Source organism: Berghia stephanieae, chromosome 13 (genome assembly GCF_034508935.2).
Source record: "Berghia stephanieae isolate SIO BIC M18660-M18661 chromosome 13, UCSD_Bste_1.3, whole genome shotgun sequence".
In the NCBI taxonomy this organism is placed as follows: Eukaryota; Metazoa; Mollusca; class Gastropoda; order Nudibranchia; family Aeolidiidae; genus Berghia; species Berghia stephanieae.
In genome coordinates, this window is record NC_088372.1 from 9,708,431 (window position 1) to 9,725,767 (window position 17,337).

At 38.7% G+C, this 17,337-nt stretch overlaps 1 protein-coding gene across 2 annotated transcripts in view; it reads left to right on the forward strand.

Moving 5' to 3' along the window:
* LOC144958661 (cell division cycle protein 27 homolog) overlaps positions 1–6,068 on the forward strand; it is a 38,211-nt gene extending 32,143 nt beyond the window's left edge. For both annotated transcript variants that reach the window (XM_078890780.1, XM_078890781.1), the window contains exons 18-20: positions 427–501; positions 2,672–2,837; positions 3,623–6,068. In XM_078890780.1, the coding sequence (XP_078746906.1) occupies positions 427–501; positions 2,672–2,837; positions 3,623–3,828 (447 nt within the window). In that variant the 3' untranslated portion in view covers positions 3,829–6,068. The remainder of the gene's footprint in view (positions 1–426; positions 502–2,671; positions 2,838–3,622) is intronic.
* Positions 6,069–17,337: the final 11,269 nt, after the last annotated feature.

The window sequence follows — 17,337 nt, forward strand, 5'->3', positions numbered from 1 at the left end:
GTACCCGTTGTGATCTAGAGCCCAAAAGTGCAGAGCATCAAGTCTAACGTTGTGTTGTGACAAATCTGGCCGGGTTTGTGACTGTACACGATTGTGGTTTGCCTCCTGGATAGATCGTCATAACATAGTAGTGTGACACTATTAGAAGCTGCTGTTGTCAACAGCAACTTTTAACATGACAACTGACCTCAACAGTGTCACTGTCACTGACCTCAACAGTGTCACTGTCACTGACCTCAACAGTGTCACTGTCACTGATCTCAACAGTGTCACTGTCTCTGACCTCACTGGTGTTACTGTCACTGACCTCACTGGTGTCACTGGCCTCAAGGTTGTAACGGTAATTAGTGATCTCGGGTTGGTGTCAATTGTGTGTTAATTGTGTCCTGTCGTTAATTGGGTGTAATGTTTGCCTGTCGTCTGCAGGAAGCCTTGGATGAACTGGAATCTCTCAAAGAAATCATTCCTAGAGAATCGGTGGTCTATTTCCTGATGGGAAAGGTAAGGATGGGACACATGGGGACGGTGGTGGTGGTGGTGGTAGGATGGTGTGGATGATGATGGTGGTGGTGGTAATGGTGTTGATGATGATTATGGTGATGATGATGATGATGATGATTACAATGATGACGATGATGATGATGATGATGACGATGATGAATATTGTAATGTCTATTGAATGTTGATAGTTGTACAGGCACTCAGCACTGTTTGAGAATAACCCGTTCCAACACATTTCAATTATCCGAGTTCTGATATTTTAAAAAATCAGACCCTCACATATCAGCTGTCAATTGGGTGAAATTATATTAATCTGTGATTCGACTCCGGATTTGTTTCATGCAGAATTACCCTTCAATGATATCCAACAAAATAGGGGCAAGTCATCCAAGTTTACTGTTCCCACTTGTTTGTGGACACCCATTTGTTTGCAGACACTCACTTGTTTGTGGACACTCCCTTGTTTGTGGACACTCACTTGTTTGTAGACACTCACTTGTTTGTGGACACTCCCTTGTTTGTGGACACTCCCTTGTTTGTGGACACTCCCTTGTTTGTGGACACTCCCTTGTTTGTGGACACTCCCTTGTTTGTGGACACTCCCTTGTTTGTGGACACTCCCTTGTTTGTGGACACTCCCTTGTTTGTGGACACTCATTTGTTTGTGGACACTCCCTTGTTTGTGGACACTCACTTGTTTGTGGACACTCCCTTGTTTGTGGACACTCCCTTGTTTGTGGACACTCCCTTGTTTGTGGACACTCACTTGTTTGTGGACACCCATTTGTTTGCAGACACTTACTTGTTTGTGGACACTCACTTGTTTGTGGACACTCCCTTTTTTGTGGACACTCCCTTGTTTGTGGACACTCCCTTGTTTGTGGACACTCCCTTGTTTGTGGACACTCCCTTGTTTGTAGACACTCCCTTGTTTGTGGACACTCCCTTGTTTGTAGACACTCCCTTGTTTGTGGACACTCCCTTGTTTGTAGACACTCCCTTGTTTGTGGACACTCCCTTGTTTGTAGACACTCACTTGTTTGTGGACACTCACTTGTTTGTGGACACTCACTTGTTTGTGGACACTCACTTGTTTGTGGACACTCCCTTGTTTGTGGACACTCCCTTGTTTGTGGACACTCCCTTGTTTGTGCTTTTTCATGCCATCAACTTTGAGGCAATTTATTTTAATGGTAATGAGATCAACGTGAACCAGACATCAACATTGTGATGAGTGGCCAGTTGTATTTACTTACTGAATCCTCTTCGGGCCTTGAGGCACATAGGACATCCACCAGACATCTCCATTTTTTGTGATCAGCTGCTTTTACAGTGACTGTATTCCAGGATAGGCCTGCTTCCTTTAATTCTTTCTCCATGGTCCTTTGCCAGGTTTCTTTGGGTCTTCCCCGCTTTCTCTTCCCATCTTGGGAAGTGACCATTTTTCCATTCTGTCCACATGACCCAGCCTATGCCATCTTTTTTTTTTTATTTGGCTTTCAATGCTAGTGCAGTCAGCTTTCTTTATAAATCGTATTTTTATCATTTTAAGTGGCAATATGTATCATTTTTGTATTGTAACAGTTGTTGGCTGAAGAAGGGTTTTGAGCTTGAAATGTTACGTGTTTGGTATTTTTGTCCTTTTTTGAATTTTAAAAATTTCATTTTGTTCACTACCTTTTACATCAACCAATCTATTGCGTACATGACTTGATATCTTCAATGTTTAGAGGAAATAGTTGGGGTTTTTTTTGGTCAAAATTTTGATGTTTGAAAAATGAATTCCTTCTGTCCTGGCATTGGTTTTGATGTGTGGCTTCGTGGCCTAGTGGTATGACACTCGCCTTTGGATTGAAAGGTCTTGTGTTCAAATCCTGCTCTGAGCCGATCATGGTTGAGTCCTTAGAAAAGGCTCTTTACTCACATTACTCCAGTGTAAAAGGAGTACTTGATCGTAAACTGTAATGTTTTTGCCAGAAAAATATTTGTATCATTGTCTTACAGGCATCATGTCACGTCCTACATGTTAAGTGTTGCTGTTGGCTGGAGACACCTTGTAAAGCGCTTTGAGCATGTTTTGTGGATATTGCTCTATATAAATTTTTTTTAGCTGTATCCAAATGCCGTTCATGTTGATGAATGAGGTTTTAATTGCGACTGTTGTTGCCAGGTCCACAAGAAGCTGGGAAACACCCATCTGGCCATGATCAACTTCTCATGGGCGATGGACCTGGACCCCAAAGGCCTGAACAACCAGATCAAAGAGGCCGTGGACAGACACTACGTGGCTGATGAGGAGGACGATCCCTTGGCCAGGCTAGAGCAGGAAGAGGCTGGTAAGGTTCTCTCTCTTGTCTGTGGTCCCAACCCTGACCAAGGCAGACCTGCTTACTACTACGAAAAATTCGCAAAATTATGGAATATAGAATTTATTTCGGCTCCAATTTGAGAACTTCATGAGCATCTCAAAGTCATGATTGAAAATGAAAGTTAATGGCAGAATGTGCAGACTTGCCAGCCAGTATGAGTTCTTATATTTTAATTCGCTTTGAGGTCCAAAATAGGATCATGTGGGAAAGTTCGTTGAAATATGATAAATGTAAAAAGGCAACAGTGGGGGGGGGGGGGGGGGGGGAAGGAAAAAAAAGATAGATAGATAGAGCAAGGCAAACCAACCCACCGACACCAGCTGTTTAAGAACTATTGTAAAACATAAATTGTAGGACGTGTGGAGAATGCCATGAAGCCTCATGAGGAACAAAACAAAAACAAGTTTTTAGATTAAAATATTAAAATTTGTTTTGTTCCTCATGAGGCTTCATGGCATTCTCCACACGTCCTACAATTTATGTTTTACAATAGTTCTTAAACAGCTGTTGTCGGTGGGTTGGTTTGCCTTGCTCTATCTATCTATCTTTTTTTTCCTTCACGTTTTCCTTAAGTTTTAAAACTAATTCACCCACTTAAACTTGTTATGACAAAAATTGTTTCTAAAATGAATCAACAGACAAATGACTAAAGGGTTTGTTACATTTTCAATATTTACATTTTTTTCTTCTTCAAATCTGCCGTAGATATTTGCAGTGATTTAAATTCATTGTCTATTATTCTTTATCCCCAGCTCTGGGTGCCGAGGGGGGTGAGGGTAACAGTGGAAACAACGCCGTTGTCAGTGGTGAGAGTAGCAGTGGAAGTGGTGGGGAGAGGGGGGTGGAGGACGACAGTGCCAGTCAAGATGAGGAAAGAAGCAACAACAACGACGCTGGCTGGATGGACGTGGCAGATTTCGCCGATTTACAAGCCTTGGAAAGTGACGAGAGTTTGTGATGTCTGGACTAGATTAGTGGACACACAGTCTTAGTCTTAGCAGTTTTTATTTATATCAATCCCATTGCATAACGGCCAACTGGCCAGATAAATTGGGGACTCTTCCGATTTGACAATCTGGAGAAAAAGAATTTATTTTAAGAAATATTTGATAGTTTTTATATTTAAGGGAATGGCCCTGGCATGTCTTAGAATTTGGACTTTTTGAGTGGCGAATTAAAACAAGGAGCAGAGAAATAGAGAGCGTATCTCTAAATCTAGACTAATTTTTATAACAGCCGTAACATTCTGCCAGTTTTTGGTCCAGACAGTTGTGCACGTGAGTGTGTCCCATTTGTGAGTGTGTCCCGTTTTAGCTCTTTGAAAAGTTAGTCGCAATGCCATTGGGACATTTACAAGTGTTGGGATGCGGTGAGAGTTTGTGATGTCTGAATTAGATTAGTGTACACACCGTCTTAGCAGTTTTTATTTATATTAATGGGACGTTTGTCAAGTTGAATTGTTTCAAATCTTTCCACATCTGTGGTGTTCATTGGAGTGTTGGAGGTTTGAATCCATTCAAATGTCGCTGCTTGAAGCTCGGAGAAATAAATAAAAAATCATGACATGGAATGGAAGCTTTGATCTAATTCACAAAGACAGAAGATGTGGACGTTTTGGGTTTCCCCTTTGTCAACAAAACATGATGAATGGAACACTAAAGACAAATGAGGGATGAGAGAAAATTGATTTGACTTTATAATGCCATTGTCTCGTTTCTCATTCGTCTGTCGTGTTACATTCATCGGGGTATTTTTTGACAAAGGGAAAACAGCAAACGTCCGCAGTCGTACGTCAATTAAATGACAGCTTCTATTTCCATTTTATGATTGTTTCTGTTTTGAGATGTAGAAATTGAAGATAAATGTTTTCCTGTCCCTGCCGCCATTTTCTAAGTATTCATCATAAGGCATCAATCCCAATTTTTAATTCACCTCAAATATATTTTCCAATAAACGGCGTGATGGCCTTTCCCAACATTCTCGGTGATCTACCGTGTATCTCTTTGTGATTGGACAATCGGTGCAATGGACGATATCCATGGATGACTTTGTCGTGGAGTGGATGGATTTTATCTCACCTTGTTGTGACCCATCATCTGAAAATGGTGTTACATTTGTGTGTGCCAGGTTTTATGTCAAGTGTTGTTGCGTTTTATGACAGGTTTGTTTAGATGCTGAAATTACAAGGTAGATTTTCCGTATATTTACGGAATTCGGTACGTTATAAGCCCTCAGTATATTTTCCAATCACCTGCTAAATGGGAAAAAAGTAAATACATAATGTCTTTTTACAGGAGTTCAGCATTCAGAATGAGATCGTTCAATGTTTTTGTAAAAGTTAAGTAAATTTTTGCCTACTGAATTGACATCCCTGATATTGAAATTCAAGACTCGACAAGGAGACTTTTCATGGCGGGTGGTTGGATGGGAGCATCACCCTTGAACCATATACCTATGATGTTCGCATGGGTGTACGATCCGATAGTGATGTCGTTTCTTCTTCTCTTTACTAGCCTATCCTGCTTCTTTGGTTTGTGATTGTATTTTTGACAGGGGATATATTTTTTTCTGTAAATCTTCTGCCTGTTTGTTCTTGGTTATTTATAATTTAGCTTATGATATCTTTAGGTTATGATTTTGATTTACATTTGTACTATTTTTGTTAGATTGCTTGTTTTTTTGTTTCAGCGGTCTCTCATATAACCTCAATTGTGTTGGAAGACCTAAAGCAACAAACAAAAAAAAAAGACTTTTCTTGAAGTTTTGTTTTGGTTTGTAATTGAGAAAATCGAAGATAACAAAAATCCAATATAATCCTGATCACGACCAGAAACGGACAAAAACTCAACATTTCCAGTTCCTTGTTATTTTAGTTTTTAAATCCCCTCATGGAATCTGGTGTACTCCGATGTAATACCATTTTCACAGGATGGGTTACATTTAAACCTTTGTGCATGGGTGACAAATGTATGAATGTTTACCACTCCCCCCACCCTTTATAAGTAATATCTACATGAATGTATAAATGGTTTGATTTGATCCATCTGAAAATGTGTCGTGTTTTATTTATTTATTTTTTAAAAATATATTTTCTAAGAAAAAACAAAACAAAACAAAAACCCAAACCAGTTTAATAACGTGATGACAGATTGTTAAAAACTAATAAATAAAAGTGAATTAAACAGTTAAAAAAAAAAAGAACTAAATACCAAACACGGAATGTTTCAGGCTCAAAACCCTTCTCCAGCCAACAACAACAACAACAACAACAAAAACCCACTGAAAATATAACTATGTTAGCAAAAAACAAAAAAACCCAGATTGACAGCAGAGAAATGTACAGCCTGTCCTTGACATTCCAACATTTTTACAGGGTGATGTAAATGTTGCTGCTCCACGCTCGAAGAAATAAATAATGTGAAATTGAATGTAAGCTTCAGTTTAATTACAAAAACAGATCAAATTGACATTTTGGGTTTCCCCTTTATCACCAAAACAGGTTGAATGAAACTCTACAGATGAATGAGATAATGTGGTAGTGGTGTTGTTAACAACTCATTCGTCTGTAGTTTTTCATTAATCTTGTTTGGTGATAAAGGGGAAACCCCGAAACGTCCATTTCATCTGTTTTCGTATATTAAACGGAAGCTTCCATTCAATTTCACATTGTTATTTATTACAACATTTTTACACAAAGGGACATGTGACCTGCCCAATGTGTCTTTGTCGTCGTCGATCCGTTTGTGTCAGTAATGTATTCGTGTTTTCAATTTTTGTTGGTTTTTTTTTTTTTGGCTGAAGAAGGGTTTTGATCCTGAATCGTTCCGCGTTCTGCGTTTAGTTCTGTTTTTTAAATATTAGGGTGCCGTATATGGAACATAGAATTGAATGATGGTGCCGTGATTCAAATTGGGTAAGGTGTGATTCACAGCCAGTTGTTAAAATGATAAAGGTGATGATGATAACAGCAATGATAAAGGTGATGATGATAACAACAATGATAATGATGATAATAATAATATAATAATGATGATAAAGATAATAATAAATTATATAGTAATAATAATAATAATAATTATAATTTCGATATAATTATAATTTCGATAATAATAATAATAATTTCGATAATAATAATAATAATGATAATAACAAAACCAACAATACTACAACTACTACTACTACTAATAATAATAAATAATCCTGAGTGGGATTCATGAACCCCCCCCCCCCCCCCCCCCCCCAGTAGTGGGCAAGGATGGCGCGTACTGTGTCTTCTATCCCCTTATAGTATAGCTGTTTTCCAATTTGCTTTCTGTCTTTGTCTTGGAATGGTATTACTTGGTTTTGTCTTGGCCCTGGTGGGAGTCCTTGACTTGGAGGGACACAGTCAAATGTACAGTTATTGTTTTGGGAGATGATATTTTTTTTCTACTAAATTATCTCTCTTTTATATATTTTTATATTTCTTATTTTGAATTTAAAATGTAAATATTTGAGTGTATTCTTCTAAGTGGGGACCTGTTCTTGTGTCTGGATGAGACTTATAGGTGATCTCAAACTAAGTACTTTGATTATGTGCTCTTAGAATCTACATCCGTTTCCTATTTGAACTAATTCCCATTTGTCTTACATTTTCTTGGGTGCCTTGTGATTCTAGAACTTTTTACTATCCCATTTTCTTCCTTTTTACAGGCGCTGATATAACCTAAAGGTGTTGCAAGCGTCGTAAAAACCCTTTAAAAAAAATAAACAAAAACATTTCTATCAGATTGGATCGTCTGCTGGGAGTCATTCAGAAGGATGTTGTTGTTGTTTTTTTGACCATATTGTGTAGTTCTCACATTTAAAAAATCCATAATGCATGTTATAGTTGTAAAGATTTGAACGTTTGCCTCCTGGTTGAAGACTCTTCAGGGTTGCCAATTCAAAAACTATCAAATTCATTTAGAAACAAAAACCGAAGAACTGATTTCAACAACACAAGGAAACATCCAACTGTCTCAGCACCCTAACACACATGATGACATTCAAAAGCTAAGAACACTTGCACTAGACAGAGATTTATGGGGGTAGATTACTAACTGGATAATAGAAACAGACTGACTCAATCGAAGTAACACACACACACACATTCACGGCAAGCGTCCATAGGGACTGCACAGCCATCTTCATTCAATTCAGGAGACAAAAATTGACTGAACTTTGACACAAACACAGACCGACCCATTTCTGGGTGCTGAACTCCTGTAAAAAGGCATTTTGTATTGACTTTTTCCCCATTTACCAGGTGATTGGAAAACAAGAAGAGATGAAGGGAGTAGAAAAGTGCCAGAAGACAATAGAGAATAAAAAATTTTCGCGGCGGTGATGGGGTTTGAACCTGCGACCTTATTGGTACGACAACTCCGCCTGGCCGGTGAGAGCGTGACTCTACCGTATGAGCTATCCACAAACTTGAAAAAATTTGTTTCAAACTCAGGTCATTCATTACTAGATCCCTCTCTCACCGACTACTGGAGATCGCAGGTCCAACACACAACCATCGCAAACCATCGTGTTTGGAAAACATACTAAGGGTTTATAACGTTCTGAATTCCATAAATATACAAAAAATTGGCAACCTTGACTATTCTTCTTCTTCAAGTTCCATAACTGCCCAAGGTTTCGATGGCGTCATGAGTTATCTCTGCTCACAGACCAGGTGACTTTCTAGTGAAATCCTTCGGCTGTGTCAATCAGCAACTTTCTTCCTTGTCTTTATGTAGAACATTTACCTTGGATCGGGCTGCTCACCGACTGGCTGGGGTTTTCTGACCTCCCAAGGTAGGCAGGAGGTCAATTGCTATGTCTTCTATCCTCTGTATTTGTTTTCCGAGTTGCTTTCTAGTTTTGTTTTGGAAGATGACTTGGTTTTTGTCCTGGCCCTGGCCAGAGTCCTTAACTGAGAGGGGAAACAGTCAAAGTCAAATGTGAAGTGTAGGTTTTTGGAGATTATATTTTTTTCCTTGTAGGTCATCTCTTTGTTATGTACTGTAATTTTTTCATTTTTAACATATGATCTGTGAACATTTGAGTGTATTTCTCTAGTGGGATCTTGTGCTGGTGTCCGGGTGGGCTTCCTGGCCTCCCCAAGTGGGCAGGGAGGTACATTCTGTGTCTTCTATCCCCTTATATCTGTTTTCCAACATGCTTTCTGTCTGAGCTGTCTCTGTCTTGGAATGAGATTACTTGGTTTTGTCCTGGCCCTCGCAGGAGTCCTGGCTGGGAGGGAAATAATATCTCTCAAATCTCTTATGTATTATTATAATTGTTATTTTTAATGTATGGTGTAAGCATTTGAGTGTATTCCTCTTTGTTGGATTTTGTACTTGTGTCCGGATGAGACTTATAGGTGATCCCAAACTAAGTACATTGGTGGTATGCTCTTGGAATTGACATCTGATCCCTATTTGTTCCCATTCCCCTATGTCATACTTTTTTCTTGGGTGCTTTAATTGTAATTCTAGAACTTTTTACTATCCCATTTTCTTCCTTTTTACTGGCGCTGATATGTCCTTAAAAACAAAACAAAACAAACATTTAGGTAGTCTCAAACTAAGTACACTGATAGTGTGCTTTTGGAATCTACACGTTCCCTATTTGAAACAATTCCCCTTTATCTTACCTTTTTTGGGAGCTTTAATTGTATTTCTAGAACTTTTTACTATCTAATTTTCTTTTTACTGACGCTGACATGACCTGAATGTGTTGCAAGCGCCGTGAAACCCTCTAAAACAAACATAAATCACCTCTCTGTTCTGTACTCGAATATTTATTGTCTTGAACAATATCATGTTTTATAAACATTTGAGTGTATTCCTCTTGATGGGATTCCGTGCTGGTGTCTGGACGAGACTGTTCGTTAGGGGATTTCAAACTGTGTATCGTAAGTTGACGATGTGCTCTTGGTAACACTCTGTCTTTGTGAATCCTGGTGCTCAAATGACCAAAGATCCTGGGTAGGGATCCTGACATCCCATAGTGGGCAGAGAGGTACATACTGTGTCTTCTATACCCTTATATCTGTTTTCCAACATGCTTTCTGCCTTTGTCTTGGAATGAGATTACTTGTTTTTTTCCTGGCCCTGGTCGGAGTCCTGGCTGGGAGGGAAACAGTCAAATGCATAGTTATTGTTTTGGGAGATGATATTTTTTTCCTTGTAAATCATCTCTCTGTTATGTATTATTATTTTTATTTTGAATGTATAATGTAAGCATTTGAGTGTGTTCCTCTTTGTTGGATTTTGTGCTTGTGTCTGGATGAGACTTGTAGGTGATTTCAAACTAAGTACATTGGTGGTATGCTCTTGGAATCTACATCTGATCCCTATTTGTTCCCAGTTCCCCTTTGTCTTACTTTTTCTTGGGTGCTTTAATTGTAATTCTAGAACTTTTTACTATCCTATTTCCTTCCTTTTTACTGGCGCTGATATAACCTAAATGTGTTGCAAGCGCCGTAAAACCCTTATAAAAAAAAAAAAAAAAAAAATGACCAAAGATCAAAGGGGGAGCGAGGAGTAAAACTGGTAAAAAAAAGCCAAGCAGGCAGGAAATTGTATGTGTGTATGTATGTTTATGTGTATGTATGTGTGTGTATGGAACTGAAAATGGAAATGGTTCATTCCTGGAAAATGTGATTCGCATTTAAGCCGTATACTGAGATATTATGCAAACACATGGCATTATTGTTGTTGTTATTATTATTATAATTAATCTATATATATATATAGTTTTTTTTGTGTGTGTGTGTCTAATTAAAGCATTATTATCATCATTGCTTATCACCGCCATCATCATCATCATCATCGTAATACAATTTATGAATTTTTGAATATTTTATGAGAACGTGATAGAAATATGATGCTATTCTAATTAGATGAAGGTGATGATGATAATAATATATGACTGTACATACCCACGGTGATGACGTGATGGTTTCGTGTGTGTGCTGGACTGTATGACGTCATCCTACATTGAATACTATGGCTAACGTCATAACCAACCCGTCATCAATCAATCTCTGTCCAGCTTTTGGTTTTCTGGCTGGGGTTCCCGACCTCCCATAGTGGGCAGGGAGGTACTTGCCGTGTCTTCTATCCCCCTGTATCTGGCTGGGGTTCCCGACCTCCCATTGTGGGCAGGGAGGTACTTGCCGTGTCTTCTATCCCCCTGTATCTGGCTGGGGTTCCCGACCTCCCATAGTGGGCAGGGAGGTACTTGCCGTGTCTTCTATCCCCCTGTATCTGGCTGGGGTTCCCGACCTCCCATAGTGGGCAGGGAGGTACTTGCCGTGTCTTCTATCCCCCTGTATCTGGCTGGGGTTCCCGACCTCCATAGTGGGCAGGGAGGTACTTGCCGTGTCTTCTATCCCCCTGTATCTGGCTGGGGTTCCCGACCTCCCATAGTGGGCAGGGAGGTACTTGCCGTGTCTTCTATCCCCCTGTATCTGGGTGGGGTTCCCGACCTCTCATAGTGGGCAGGGAGGTACTTGCCGTGTCTTCTATCCCCCTGTATCTGGGTGGGGTTCCCGACCTCTCATAGTGGGCAGGGAGGTACTTGCCGTGTCTTCTATCCCCCTGTATCAAATAGCTGTTTGTGTTTGGCTTTGAATGAGATTACATAGTTTTGTCCTGACCCTGGCCAGAGTCCTTGGCTGTAAGGGAAACAGTCGAATGTGTAGTTATGGTTTTGAGATATTTTTTTCCTTGTAAATCATCTGTTATTTTTTAAATTCTTAACATATGATTTGTAAACATATGAGTGTATTCCTCTTAATGGGATCTTGTGCTGGAGTCCGGATGAAACTTTTAGGTGATCTCAAACTAAGTACACTAATAGTGTGAGCTCGGAATCTACATCTGTTCCCTATTTGAACCTTTTCCCCTTTGTCTTACTTTTTCCTCAAGTCCTTTTAATTGTACGTCTAGAATATTTTTACTGTCCAATTTTCTTCCTTTTTACTGGCGCTGATATAACCTAAACGCATTACAAGCGCCGTAAAACCCTTAAAAACAAAATTTTGGTTTTCTTTTTAATTGATTTCTTTTAAAAAAAATAATTTTAAAGGAGTAGAACTCATAGGTGTGTGCGCGTGTGTTTGTTTGAGAATATAGATGTAAGCTTGAGTGTAACACTGTGTAATCGATATTTGTGTGTGTGAGTGCGTGCATCTGTGCGTATGGATGCGTTTGTAGTGTGAGCGAGTGCGTGCATCTGTGCGTATGGATGCGTTTACAGTGTGTGCATGCATGGGTGCATAGTGTATGGATGTTTATCTGTTTGTGTGTCGGTGTGTCAAGGATAACCTGAGTGTGTACAAATTAACTTTTAAAATAAAAACGGATATTGAATCTACAAATACAAAGTGTAATTGATGGTCGACCTTGACCTTGACTTGGAAATAAAACCAATTCTTGATGTATTTATCCACACGGATTTCGTGTCACGTTTTGTTGGGTTCAAATTTGAATGTCCAAAAAAGGAGAATGAACAACTTTTGTTTTCACGACTTATTCTATTTTTATCCAGGGAAGCCTTTGCTAAATAAATGACAAAAAGTCTGCCAGTTGTTTTTGTAAAGATCAGATTGTTACAGTCCATTCTGGATAATCGCAACGCTTTGGGACGTAGTCATTGTAAAGTTATAGCCTGACACTGACCAAGAAATGACGTCAAAATGCTAGTCTTTTGCCACAAAAGAAAACAAGTTGTGTTCAATAGTTCCAACCAATGAAATTGCTTGTTTCCTTGAGCTGTACTAACGACAACTCACTAGACGCTACACAATTCTAAAAAATGACGTCAAACTGTAAGTCCGAGAGGGTTCTCGTGTCAGGCTATAGATAGTATGTGCTTGGCTAAGAAGCTCAAAACATTGCCATCCGGATGTATAACAGACCAACACACAAAACCGTGTGTATCAATGAACGTTTATAGTCAGGTTAATACAGTTTAGTGAGCATTACTCATAAACGCGGATGGCAAAAAACAATAACAAAGACCTGAGTGACGTCAACTAAGAACTATCTATATGTTAACGATGGCTACGCTTGGGATCAGCGAAAATGTTGCCATTAATCAAAGTTTAGTTTCTTCCTTTCTCCACTATGGCAACATTTTCCCTCCGAGTCTACACGACCTTGGGATCGTCCAAGGCTGCGATATCTTTGGTCGATTTCAGATAAAATGATGGGCCACTGATTTCACTGCCACTTGTAAGATTTTATAGCAATTTTGATGTGACCACTGATCAGTTTCATACGACAGACAGCAATTTGATTGAAATAACAACCATAGCCATATGGCAGCCCTTTGTCATTTTCGCATTAGACTGAAGCATGGCGTACTAAAAGAGTCAAGGCCTTGGCGCACGCGTATCGAGCCGAGTTGGTTAAGGCCATTGACTAGCGCTGTGTAGTGTGCAGGTAGTGTGTTAGTCTAGTGTTAGTGAGAATTACTAAAGACCGATATGCAATGGGCAGTGATGTAAGAGGCGAGTTGTAATTATTTATCTCATTAAACGTGTCGGAGGGATGATTTACTAATAAATAGTCTATATTATATTCAAATTATAAATCATGACGAGATAGCAAGTTAAGCTTTGTATAGAAATAAGCGTACACAAAACTTTATTTGAGATGGACTAAAAATACAACAACGGAGAGAGAGAGAGAGAGAGAGAGAGAGAGAGAGAGAGAGAGAGAGAGAGGGGGGAGAGAGAAGAGAAAGAGAGAAGAGAGAGAGAGAGAGAGAGAGAGAGAGAGAGAGAGAGAGAGAGAGAGAGAGAGAGAGAGAGACCTTTGGGGATTTTGTTTCTTTTTAACAGTAGTGGGCAGTTTGATAGTCAACACTGAACTTTGATGAGTAACAACGAACATAGTTTTGTGGAAAAGAAGCACCTCAATGTGATGGTGGTGATGGTAGTAGTAGTAGTAGTAGTAGTGTTAAATAGGAAATGATGAAGATAGTTGTGATAATTTTATAGTGAGCAAAACAATTTATAACGGGAAAAAAATGGAGAGGGAAGGGGGTAGGTCATACAATGAAAAAGATATGTTTGGGAGATAATAAAAGATTGGGGAAGGGACAAATGATGATGGTGATGACAATGATGATAATGATATGTGGTGTCAATGATGATTGCATCTTACCTTAAATGCGGTCTTAAACAAGCAACAGTGGCGATGTTTTAGTTGGTTACATTGATGTTGATGATAATTTGGCTACTTTTCTTGTTGCTTTACTCTTATTCTCTGATGGAAATGCTAGGCAGTGTCTCTTAAAAAATATATTGGCTAATCTCATTAGGGGTTGCTTCTTGGGAACGAAGTTGAGGTTGAACGTGTCCGGAAATTCTTGCCAAACTTTGATAAGCCTATTCCTGCACATGTTCTCGGTAGTTTTTGTAAAAAAAAAATGTAAGCAAGATTCACGAAATCATAAAACGGAGGAGATGGATATTTAAGACCACCCCTGTAAACCTTCGAGATAAACTCTTACATCTTGCTCATAATCACACGACTGCCCTCTCAATTCCTCGTGTTTCATTGCGATGTAACCACCTATGTATAAAAGAGTAAGTTTCTCGTCGTGGCTCACAGAACATTTTAAATCATAAATTTCATCCAAGAGCGTTGATTCATTGTCAGTTATGGGCTTATCACAAAGTTCACATTGATGCTGAGGAATGTCATCATCATGATTTTCACAAGATTGGAGCATCAATTTTGCTTTGTCAATGTGATGTGTGGCAAAAATCTCTTGTGTTGTGATGAAATAGTTTCCACCAGCTGACATTCTAAAATGACTAAAATGCCACTCCAAATCATCTTGGTTAAAAAATCCCAGGCAAACATAGCTATGCTTATAAGAGGCATCGGTCTCTAATAAAAACTTTGACAGACCTGCTAAAGCATAGCAAGTCCATGACAGAGCTGACGCTGTGTCTTTCGTCAATGATTTGATGCGTGGTGTCTCTTGTGGTTTAGGAAGAATTTCAAAATTTGCCCATTTAATATTCAAAGCTCCTTCTAGTTTTATCTGATACTTCCTTACTGTCTTAAACAGAATTTTTAAATTATGCCATATTAATATTAAATTATGTCATCAACATTTCAATACTCTACGATTTTATTTTACACTTTTAGATAGAATGTAAATGTAACCCTGTGACGGACACAATGGCCAGGGTGAATCTATGAAAATGTATTACATATAAATGGTCAAATGGTTATTTATTGTGTTATATTTACTTAATTATTTATTTGTTTATCGTTTCAATTCGGAAAAGTAAGCCCTTGTACTATTCACTAAATATTTATTAATTTAATTAATACATTTTTTTTACAACACCAAAAATGTGCATCACTCATGGAGCTGGTATTCCTCATAAATAAACATTACCTCTGTACGTTAATGAAGCTTTGACATAAACTTCATCTGCAATTATAATGCAAGCCCTGCTCCTTTCTTCTTTAGAATTAAAAAAAGACGAAAAAAGTTTGACATCATCAATGTTCTTTGCTGATCTCGTTACTCTTTGAAGTGTTGTAATTGATGGAAGTTGAAGTACCTCTCTCAATTGAGAATACAGATGTCTTGAAACGGCATACCATGAAAATGCTTTGCATAAATCATCCATTGCATATATCCTTTTGTTTATTGGAAGGTTCATCAGATATATTTGTCTCTCAATAAATTTGAATTTGTCATCCTGGGTGTCAATAGATGAGCAAATGAAATTAACTAGCTCCTGGAATTGTGACCAGCATTTGATTTCTTTACAAATAGCAGGGTGCTTTACTTTTTTGACACCTGCGTATGCTTCATAAATAATTCCCTTTATGTTTCCGTGTTTGTCTACACCCAAGGAAGTAAAATGAATTGAAAAAGCATAAATAGGCCCATCTCTCGATTCACTAAGGAAAGAAAAGTTATCGTCTTTTCCCCAAATTAAAGTACCTGAGTAATTTTCTAATTTTTTCTGCAAATCGTCAGGAAATGTAGAGGATTTTAATACGTCTTTCAGACGAAATTCTTTCAATTGTTGATCCTCATCAGGAACCCTAGATGCAGCGGTTGATTTTGTTGTTGTTCTACCTTTTGATTGAGGGACACCAGCACACGATGATGGTGCGTCAGGGAAATATGTGGGAGGGTCAGCTGGTATCATAAATTTTCCTGCTTTCTTCATTTTTGAATCCGGAAAATGTTTAGCAATATATTTGGTCACTTGATCAACAGGCATGGCTTGAACCCATTTCAACTTTTCATTAATATCAAGAGGAAAACTGTACACTGGAATTTTTTCTGTCGCACTAGCATAGCCCGACTTGCAGCCATACGTGCTGCATTTCTTTCCCATGATGATGGAATTCTAAGTCAAGTAGTGATTTAGAAAAATGAATAAATAATCCGATAAAGAAATAGTAAACTAAATTCCTGAATGTCAACAATGATAATCACATTTCCACTTAATTAAAAACATAAAATTAAAAAAAATCCAGCAAATTGAATGAAGCGGGAGAAAAAGCAGTTGTGACCAGTGAAGTCGGAACAAAGAATGAAAATTTGATTGCAGACTTCACACGGTACTACACACGGTACCTTTTTACGTATTCAATTTCCCCGCTCTGTGTAACGAACACAACGAAACAAAGAATGGCGAAAATTTTATTACTGACTACGCACGGTACCTAATTACGTATTCAATAACCCCTCTCTGTGTTACGAACACAACGAAACAAAGAATGGCGAAAATTTTATTACTGACTACATTCGGTACCTAATCACGCATTCAATTTCCCCGCCTTGTGTTACGAATACGATAGCCTTAACCCCTAAGGTCAATCATCCTCGTGCTTCGGCCAGTATTATAGTAGGGCTATGGACTGTAGCAATTGCCTTCAACCACCTGGATAGGCCGCAATCTATTTTTACACAAGTACACATGAACTAGTGAGACCAAGATGGCACGATCCCAGGCTAATGGTAACGACAATAATATTGAATACATAACATACAACCACACAACGACAATAATATTGAATACATAACACATACAACCACACAACGACAATATTGAATACAAGTAAAAAAAATATTATCTCCCAAAACAATAACCATGCATTTGACTCTCCCCCCCCCCCCCCCAGCCAGGGCCAGGAAAAAAACAAGTAATCTCATTCCAAGACAGAAAGCATGTTGGAAAACAGATGTAAGGGGACAGAGGACACAGTAAGTGCCTCCCTGCCCACTATGGGAGGTCAGGAATCCCACCCAGTGTTTGTTTTGTTTGTTTTTAAGGGTTTTACGGCGCTTGCAACACATTAAGGTCATATCAGCGCCAGTAAAAAGGGAAAAAATGGGATAGTAAAAAGTTCTAGAATTACAATTAAAGCACCCAAGAAATAGTAAGACATAGGGGAAC